At 59.8% G+C, this 10,097-nt stretch overlaps 1 protein-coding gene across 2 annotated transcripts in view; it reads left to right on the top strand.

The window, feature by feature from the left end:
* Positions 1-2,315: 2,315 nt before the first annotated feature.
* The window catches only part of TNPO3 (transportin 3), a 41,198-nt gene continuing 33,416 nt past the window's right edge, over positions 2,316-10,097 (top strand). The window contains exon 1 of one of the 2 annotated variants that reach the window (XM_074573119.1): positions 2,316-2,546. In XM_074573119.1, the coding sequence (XP_074429220.1) occupies positions 2,421-2,546 (126 nt within the window). In that variant the 5' untranslated portion in view covers positions 2,316-2,420. The remainder of the gene's footprint in view (positions 2,547-10,097) is intronic. The other variant, XM_074573118.1, reaches the window with a different exon arrangement.

Raw genomic sequence — 10,097 nt, 5'->3', positions numbered from 1 at the left:
CGTGCCGGAGCGGAGTCAGCAGGGACAGGGAATTTCGGCACCATGCCGGGGACACACACCCCCACGAGGGAGGCAGGAAAACGAGCATCACCCCCAGTTTGGGGCTTCCGCTCGCTCCCCGTCCCCCCAGCCGAAGCCTGTTCCCCGCGGCCGGGGGGGATCACCCAGCGGCAAAGCCCCTTCCCACGGGATGCGGGGTGGATCCCGGCCACGGCGTGAAGGCAGCGGGGATGCGGGGAGCCGTCCCCTGCCGCCGCCGCAGCTCTTTTCCCGCTGATCCGCAGGTTTGCTGATCCTCCCAGCGCCGGGAATTCAGAGAGGGGTCAAAAAAAGGTCCGGATTAACCCAAAGTGCCCCCGTCCGGTGGAAGATCCCGGTTTTCCGACCACAGAAGGTGCCGGAGCTCAGTACAGGGGTGGGAGAGATCATGCCGACCTAAAACGGCTCAGCACGGGCCGAGCACCCCGCCACGCTCCCCTCTTCTTCCCTGGGGTGTCCCCCCCCAGATCTCGTTATCTCCCCCCAAATTTCGGTGGGACGAGGGCTCCGGGGGGGCAGGTCTCGTGGGTCAGCCCCCTTCCGAAAAAAGACAAGCATCCGTGGGGCTGAGGCCATGGAAAGGGGGATTGGACCCCAGTGGGATGGGGACAGGGGATTGGGGGGGGGGGGGCGATGGGACCCCAATGGGACCCCAATGGGATGGGGCTGATGGGACTGGGGGGGTGATGGGACACCGGTGGGATGGGGTCAGGAGACTGGGGGGGGGAGGTGATGGGACCCCAGTGGGACTCCAGTGGGATGGGGCTGATGGGACTGGGGGGCAATGGGACCCCAGGGGGAGAGGGTGATGGGACTGGGGGGTGATGGGACCCCAGTGGGAGGGGGTGATGGGACTGGGGGGGGTGATGGGACGGGGGGGTGATGGGACCCCAGGGGGAGGGGGTGATGGGACTGGGGGACGCAATGGGACCCCAGTGGGAGGGGGTGATGGGATGGGGGGGTGATGGGACCCCAGTGGGAGGGGGTGATGGGACTGGGGGGTGATGGGACTGGGGGACGCAATGGGACCCTGGTGGGGTGGGGTGATGGGACGGGGGGGCGATGGGACCCCAGTGGGATGGGCTGATGGGATGGGGGGGTGATGGGACCCTGGTGGGAGGGGGTGATGGGACTGGGGGGGGTGATGGGACGGGGGGGTGATGGGACCCCAGTGGGACGGGCTGATGGGACTGGGGGGGGTGATGGGACCCCAGTGGGAGAGCGTGATGGGACTGGGGGGGGCAATGGGACCCCAGTGGGGTGGGGTGATGGGACTGGGGGACGCAATGGGACCCCAGTGGGATGGGCTGATGGGATGGGGGGGTGATGGGACCCTGGTGGGAGGGGGTGATGGGACTGGGGGGGGTGATGGGACCCCAGTGGGACGGGCTGATGGGACTGGGGGGTGATGGGACTGGGGGACGCAATGGGACCCTGGTGGGAGGGGGTGATGGGACTGGGGGGCAATGGGACCCCAGTGGGGTGGGGTGATGGGACTGGGGGGCGATGGGACCCCAGTGGGATTGGCTGGTGGGATGGGGGGGTGATGGGACCCTGGTGGGATGGGGTGATGGGACTGGGGGACGCAATGGGACCCTGGTGGGAGGGGGTGATGGGACGGGGGGGTGATGGGACCCCAGTGGGAGAGCGTGATGGGACTGGGGGGGGCAATGGGACCCCAGTGGGGTGGGGTGATGGGATGGGGGGGTGATGGGACCCTGGTGGGAGGGGGTGATGGGACTGGGGGGGGCAATGGGACCCCAGTGGGGTGGGGTGATGGGACTGGGGGGATGGTGGGACCACAGAGAGATGGGCTGATGGGATGGGGGGGGCGATGGGACCCCAGTGGGACGCGGTAATGGGGCTGGGGGGGGTGATGGGGCCCCGGTGGGACGGCGTGACGGGACTGGGGGGGAGGATGGGACCCCCCCCATACCAGTCGACGGTCACTGGTGTGACCGGTCCCATCCCGCCCCGGGTCCCCAGTGGCTGCGTCGCCCCCCCGCGGCCGGGCCCACGGTGGCCCCGCGGCTCCTTCCCGCCGCGCCCGGAGCGCTTTGCCCGCCGCACCCCAACACCGGCGGGACCGTTCCGGGGGAGGGGGGCGGGCTGCGACCTCCCCCTTGTCGCTGGTCCGGGGGGAGGGAGGGGAGGTGTCGTCGCCCGGGGGGAGCCGAGCGGGGTGGGAGCGGTGCGGGGCGGAAGGGGAGGAAGCGGAAGGGCGGGATGCGGCCGGGGAAGGAAGCGGAACCCGCGCGTCGCCGGGCGCGTGTTTCCGGGGGGGACGCGCTGCGCGGTGGCACCGGCCCGTCCCGGCAGCGGAGATGGCGGCGGGCGGCGGCGGCGGCTGCGGGCGGCGCTGAGGGGAGCAGGAGGCGGCCATGGAGGGCGGCGGGGGGAAGCCCAGCCTGCAGGTGGTTTACCAGGCTGTGCAGGCCCTTTACCACGACCCGGACCCCACCGGCAAGGAGCGGGCGAGCTGCTGGCTGGGCGAGCTCCAGCGATCGGTGAGGCCCCGGGGGTGGGGGTGGGGGGGCGGGAGGGTCCGGCCCGCCGGGGAGGCGCTGGCTCCGCTCCCCGGGGCCGCCCTGGGGGGTGCGGGTGGGGTCTGGCCGCCCTCCGAGGGGAACCCCGGTCCCGGGCAGCGCCTTCCGCCTCCTTCGGTCTTCCTTATAACGGGGCAGCGTGGGGGGGGGAGGATTGCGGGAGGCGGCGGGGGAAGCCTGGGGGGGGGTCACCCCAACCGGGGTCGCCCCAAATGCCATCCAGCGTCGCCCTCCCGGCCCGGTGTCGTAGCCGGAGCCCCCTCCTCCATTCTGATCCCTTTAAGCGAGCTCTTTCTCCCCAGGATTTAACCTTACAGCTCAATTTGGGACTCAGTATGTGTTTTCTGTTCTCGTGCTGTCCTGGTGGAGATGGATCTGGTCCCTCTTAGTGATCCGGCTGGGGGTGACTTTGTTTCCTCCCCGCCTTCCCCCCCCCCCCCCCCCCCCCCCCCCCAAGCCCGTCGTTTCTCCCTTTGTGCGGGTGCGTCACTACCTGTGGGGCTCCAGTGCCCTTGGTGGCTCCGTCGTACGGAGTTTTCCTCCTTTGCTCTTCCCCCAACGTCTTCGGTGGCTGCCGACACCTTCCCGGGAATCACAGAATCGCAGAAGGGTTTGGGTCGGAAGGGACCTTAAAGGCCACCCAGTGGCACCCCCTGCCCTGGGCAGGGACACCTCCCACCAGCCCAGGTTGCTCCAAGCCCCGTCCAACCTGGCCTTGAACCCCTCCAGGGATGGGGCAGCCACAGCTTCTCTGGGCACCCTGGCCCAGGGGCTCACCCCCCTCACAGCAAAGGATTTCTTCCCAAGATCTCATCCCAATCTCCCCTCTTCCAGTGGAAAACCCTTCCCCCTCGTCCCGTGGCTCCCCTCCCTGCTCCAGAGTCCCTCCCCAGCTTTCCTGGAGCCCCTTGAGGGACTGGAAGGGGCTGGAAGGTCTCTGCTAGAAAGAGAATTCCGATTCCTTTTATCTCATGCGCTGTGAGTCCCGGAGGGGCGAGTCTCCCGCCCCCCTCACTGCCCTGCCGTCTCGAAGCCTGAATCCTGTGGAGCAGAATTCCTTCCGTGCCCTCCCAAGCTCCCTTCAACTCCACCATCTTCCCACCGGCTGATAAATCTTTACACCATTTGTTGCCACAAACTCGTGTTTTCCCCCCACTTTTTTTCCCAATTCACTTGAGCGGGCGGCGCAGAGTGACGTCCCCGGTTACCAGGAGAGTTTGCAGCAGCGTTTCTTTCCGCAGCGATTCCGCTAAGCGAGGAGAGCCCCGTCGGTCGAGGGTGTGGGGATTTAGGCAGCCGCTTTCCTCCTGTGCCCCCCCCAGGACACGGGCTTCACCCTTCAGAAAGCCCTTGGGCAGAATTTGGGTTCCGTGAAGGGGCTCGATGCTGGTCCCAGCCCACGGTGGTTCTTCGGTGGGTCTGAGCCGCCGGCCGTGGTTATGCCCGTATGAAGATCTCGTTTCAGTTGAAATAGGGAGATCGTTATTTCAGAGATGATTCCTTTGCCCGAAACAACCCAAACCGCTGTTTGCTCAGCTCCTGGCTGCTGAGTCCCTGCCCGAGGGGGCCAAGAACAGTCAGAGGACTCTGGCTTCTGCGCTGTGTTAGTTAACGATGCCGCAATTAATGCAGATCCGTTCAGGGGGGAGATTAGAACCATTTTGCAACGTGCTCAGAGGAGTTCCTGGTCAGCCCTTGGGGCAGGGCGGAGAATGGGGGGTGGGCGAGGGATGCAAGGGGGTGAAGAAGATGGATTTCACCTGAGCCCTGCGCCGGGACAAGACGCTGAAGGTGTTTTAGAGGTCTGGGCTGCGCTCTGGCTGCTCACGCTCGCTACAAACTGCCCCATCAAAAGGACAGCTTGAAGCATTTGGGACGTGTTTTGATTTTTTAATACCCCAACCACCCTGTAAGGATGGGATCTCGCTGCCTGGGGAAAGTCTTGGGGTTTGTTTTCCTCTGCTGTGGTTTCTCTGGGCTCTTACCTGTGTTGTCCAGGTTGTCTTTAATGTAAATCCCAGGTTCCCTGAAGTGTTTTAGCCGTTGTGCTCCCGGGAGGCATCTCTCCGCGCTGCACTGGCCGTCACAGACAGTCCTGCGTCTGAGCAGAGTTTCCCCGCGTGGCTCTTCTTGTCCTGCCGGGCAGATACGTGTGTGTGAAGCGCCTCAGCTCTGCTGCCAGGAAACCGCGGGGATCCCTTTGCTTTTCAGAGATAATACCTCTGCCCGCTCTCCTCAAAAGAAACCGTAGACTCACAGAATGGTTTGGGTTGAAGGGACCTTAAAGGCCACCCAGTGCCACCCCCTGCCCTGGGCAGGGACACCTCCCACCAGCCCAGGTTGCTCCAAGCCCCGTCCAACCTGGCCTTGAACCCCTCCAGGGATGGGGCAGCCACAGCTTCTCTGGGCAACCTGGGCCGGGGGCTCACCCCCCTCACAGCAAAGGATTTCTTCCCAATATCTCATCCCAATCTCCCCTCTTCCAGTGGAAAACCCTTCCCCCTCGTCCCATGGCTCCCCTCCCTGCTCCAGAGTCCCTCCCCAGCTTTCCTGGAGCCCCTTTAGGGACTGGCAGGGGCTGGAAGGTCTCCCCGGCGCCTTCTCTTCTCCAGGCTGAACCCCCCCAGCTCTCTCAGCCTGTCCCCACAGCAGAGGGGCTCCAGCCCTCCCAGCATCTCCGGGGCCTCCTCTGGCCCCGCTCCAACAGCTCCGTGTCTCTCCTGTGCTGAGGCCCCAGCGCTGGAGGCAGCACTGCAGGGGGGTCTCCCCGAGCGGAGCAGAGGGGCAGAATCCCCCCCTCGCCCTGCTGCCCACGCTGCTGGGGATGCAGCCCAGGCTGCGGGGGGTTTCTGGGCTGCCAGCGCACGTTGCCGGCTCGTGTTGAGCTTCTCGTCCACCAACACCCCCAAGTCCTTCTCCTCAGGGCTGCTCTCCAGCCATTCTCCGCCCAGCCTGGATTTGTCCTTGGCATTGCCCCCACCCAGGGGCAGGACCCTGCACTTGGCCTGGTTGAACCCCATGAGGTTCACAGGGACCCACCTCTCCAGCCTGTCCAGGTCCCTCTGGATGCCATCCTGTCCCTCCAGCGTGTTGACCGCGCCACTCAGCTTGGTGTCATCGGCAAACTTGCTGAGGGTGCCCTCAATCCCGCTGTCCACGTCACCAACAAAGACGTTAAACAGCACTGGTCCCAGTACTGACCCCTGAGGAATGCAGCTCGTCACTGGTCGCCACGTGGACGTTGGCCACAACCCTTTGAGTGCAGCCATTCAGCCGGTTCCTTGTCCACAAAGTGGTCCGTTCACTTCGGTCTGTCCATCCATTTGTCCGTCTGCTCCCCATGCGGCATCGTTTATCGCCTTTTAACTGCTAATTATTTCAGGGGAACGAGGCGTGCCGTAACCGAGTATCTTGAGGAGCAGTTGCGACCTCGCCTGTGTCTTATACAGCGCTGAAGAGGTCGGCTGTAGGGAAAAGTTTACCTAAACCACAGGATTCAAGGATCATTCAACCAGCCAACCTACGCTGTGTGTTCGGAGTTGCATAAAGGCATTTCCAGACGACTTGGAGTACCTTTAATGCGGAAGAGCCGTACCAAACGTAAGGATGAAACTTGTTTCAGTCGTGCTCGTCGTTCTGATCCTCATTTCTTCGGTGTTTCTTCGTTAGTTTGTCTGCGGGGCAGAGCGTTCGTAAAGCGCGCGGCGCAGATAAGCGGCTGCAAGCTGCTGCGTTGGGTTTTGGTTTTTTTTTTTCCCATCGTGGGTGAAGTGCGGGTTGGTTTGTCGTTTAATGTTGATTCATAAAGTGCTTTCTAGGAGGCAGAAATTATACGTAGCTCGTAGCCAGGCGGGGTTCATGTAAGTGACTAATTCTGATATGGATTTCCTTTGATCTGTCCCTAAAGTTAATTTAATGGTAATATTGGGTAGAAGTATAACCCCTAACTAAATAAAAAAAAAAACAAACCCAAAACAACCCAAAACACCTTTTACCAATCGAAGCATGCTGGAAATAATTTTGGCGTCCTTTTCCAAACCATTTTAAGGGAAATAAAATCTCGCTGCCCTTGCACCCCGCCGTCAGTGCTGGCGTGCGGGGAGGAGCCCACAAAGCGCATGAGAAACGGGTCGTCTCAGCGAGGAGAACCCGGGAGGTGAAAGAAGTCGGGCACTCGCCGCCTTCCGCCTTGTTTACAAACCTGGTTTAAAGCTTTTTCGGTTTCGGGTGATGAGAAGGGAATTCCATGTAAAACCCCCGCGTTGCCTGCAGCCGGGTGGTTGGAACCTTCGAGCGCCGATCGGCCGCAGCGTCTGACACGGCCACACTCGCTGTCCCCTCCCGAGGTCCTCGAAGGTGTAAAGCAGGTGGTAGGGATTTGCTTTAGCGTCTCGGACAGCCTAGATGTGTTTGGTGGTGTCACGTCGCTCTTCTTTTGTGTGTGCTTGTTCTCGGTGCCGCCTGTTGCTTTGAGGCTGGCGTGGGTTGGCGTTGTCCAACCAACCTTTCATCCCGGCCTTTCATCCCAACCCCTTCGTGTCCAACCCTTCATCCCTAAACCAAAGAGCTGCTTCCCAAAATCCGCGTGTCCTGCACCCTGGTAGCCAGAGAATCACAAAATGGTTTGGGTTGGAAGGGAGGGACCTTAAAGATCATCCAGTTCCAGCCCACCCCATGCAGCAGGTCAGCCTTGGGACAACCGGCTGGAAAGCAACGTGGTGGTTTGGGGTTTAGGAGATCAAGTTGCCCCTGGGCTGCATTAGGATGGGTAAACCCTGCAAGAAGGACCAGGGCTGAGGAGGTCTCCGTCCTTGGAGACATCCATAACCGCCCTGAATGGGCTTGACTTAGGTGGCCTCTGCTTTGAGCAGAGACCTCCAGGTCTGCTGCTTCCAAAGGCCTCCAGGTCTGCTGCTTCCACCCTTAGTTACTCTGTGATTCTGAGGTTTAGGTTTTTCTGGTGGCTTATTGAAGTCTTCCTTGCTGCAATGTAAATCTTCCACGGTAAAGATCGCCTACGGTAGCAGTTGAATTCTTTCAAGGAAGGGGCCGGAGATTATAATTTGGGGAAAAAAACCCAACAAGTTAAACATGTTGGTGGAAGCCCAGAAGGAAAACAGCAGGGTTTTGCCGAAAAGCCCACCACATACTTGCCTTTTGAGCTGGAAGCCCTTGGTTCTCACAGCACCTCCACCTCGTCATTTGTCTTTGTGCTGGTTTGGTATCTGTCTCTCAGACTGGCGTCGAACAGGCCCGTTTCTTCCTTAAATTTGATGTGCTGGAAAAGGAGAAAAGTTTCAGGGGTCTTTGCTGGACTCCGTCACCAGTCCTGGCCTCGTGGTGAAACCGCGTCTCCAGCGCACAAGCTGCCGTCTGTTTTCTCAATAACCAACCCAAGTCTGGCTGGCAGACCGTCTACTGGAAGATGCCTACCTTTACTGGACCTCTTAAATCACCTTCAAAGTCTTGTGTCGTGGTTTTGGCCAAATGAGCCAATGGCCGGCGACAGATGCTCCTCCCCAGCCTCTCGTACACGGAGAGGAGATGGAGAGATCTACGAGTTTAGAAGAAGCTAAACTACTTTAATGAAATACTAATAATAAAAAGGAAAACAATTAAATAGATACAGCATATATAAAACTGTATTAAGCTCCCAGGATGACGTCACCGGCAGGCACTGGGGAGGTCCCAGGCCGGACTCGGCAACGGGTGGGAACTGGATTCCACAGATGGAGTCAGGAACTCACGGATCGGGATCAAAGGCAGACGAACAGACAGGGTCCTCCTCGGACGTCGGCCATTGAAGGAAGAGGGCTGAGCCTTTGATCCCTCAGCTTTTAAGCCGAGCGTGGGGCAGATGGGATGGAATACCCCTGTTGGTCAATTTTGGGTCGCCTGTCCTGTCCGCTCCTCCCCGCAGGTGGGACCCCTCTGCGCTTTTCCGCTTCCGACCCTCCAACGGGGCAAATAACGAAATGAGCCGACCTTGGTTGTTACAGCAATAAGTACAAGCCGGGGCCTCTCTGCGTACCATCCCTTGGCACAAACTGTAAACATTGGTCTTACCCTGAACGAGCTGTTTTCGACGCAACGTGCAGTTAATTTCGGAGAGTTGGAAGAGGCCTAGCTAAGAAATAAAATTACTGAACCAGAAAGTTGGTTCTGTTTTACCTCAAACCAGGACATCTTGTTGAGCAGAAGACTTGACTTTGCATGCATTCTCTTTGCCTAAAGCTTGCTCGAGCTCAGTGCGGCGACGTCCGTTAGACCCGTCCTTCAAAAGCCTGTAGGAGACCCTGGGGAGAGGCTGCTCAATAGCTGAGAGGGTTGGTCAACTGTCTTGGCTTGGGAATGATGACCTTGGGCGTATCGTCCTTTGGAGGTACCACTTGACCGAAGAATGGAGACAGGCAGCTCTTTGTCGGGAGGCCGGGGTGTAAGAGAAGCGCCTTGGGGCTGCCTTTCAAGCGTGAAGCCTCCCCTGTTTTCAAAGCTTTATGGCTCAAGCCAGCCTTTGTCTAAAAAGGATCCATAAAATTGAAGACTCCTTCAATTAGGAGCTCCTCTGGCTGGTGCTTCAGCTTCTGTATGTTCCGTTCTGCGAGTAACCCTTCTGCCAGCAGGGATTGAATGGACTGGACGCTTCTCTTCCTCAGGTTGGCTTCTCCAGAAGGACTTGCTTGTCATCGAAGGTTTCTGGCTGGAGTGAGCGACGTTGAGTTGTTATGAGCTCTCTCCAACCTTGGCACCCAATGTGGTGCAGCGCTCTCTCTCGTGGTCTCCTGCTCCGTGCTAGGAGATTGAATTCTGGTGGAACTCACTTGTTTCTGGTGACCATCACGTTCTAAACTGGGTTTGGAGCTTAGGGAGGAGCTGGGGCCTTCACAGCTGCTTAGAGCCATCTGCACGCCCTTTGGCTAGATGTGCGTAGCCAAACTCCATGAATTTTCTTAAATTCACATCTCGAGTCTTTCGGTGCCTCACGTTCTGCACCGATGGGATGCAGCGAGCAGTTCCGTGGGATGCTCGTTGAGGGATGCTTCCTGCCACACTCCCATCAAATGACGGCAGCCCTTGAGATGTCCGTGTGGTTCTTCGTCTCTTTGTCCAGCCCTCACCCTTCACAATCTGTGGTGCCCATTTCAGTTCCCTCTCTCCATCTCCGCTGTCTCCAGGGTCTCATCAGCTAAACTGAGGTTGCTTCTGGCAGTTGGTGGGCCAGATGGAGGAGGAGGTGGTGGGAATCAGTTGCGTCACTCAGGAGCTGTAACATTAGCTGCCGTAAGCTCGTTCTCTTGTAGGTGGTCACTCTATAGTACCGGGGGCCAGAAGGTGATGCGGTGCCAGCAGTAGGTCCTTCTGCGTGGGCTGGAGAACAGCTGAGGTAACTGCAGGGAAGGCGACGGTCCCTTTTCTCCTGGAGATTCACGGCTTGGGGACCGAGCCCAGGACTGGAGCTGGGGAGGCGGTTCTGCGCCAAGGCTGGTAGATGTGTCCTCCTACCTAAAATCC

Source organism: Larus michahellis, chromosome 1, assembly GCF_964199755.1.
Source record: "Larus michahellis chromosome 1, bLarMic1.1, whole genome shotgun sequence".
Lineage (NCBI taxonomy): Eukaryota > Metazoa > Chordata > Aves > Charadriiformes > Laridae > Larus > Larus michahellis.
Note: the sequence above shows the minus strand (reverse complement) of the source record. Positions and strands in the feature narration are given on the sequence as shown.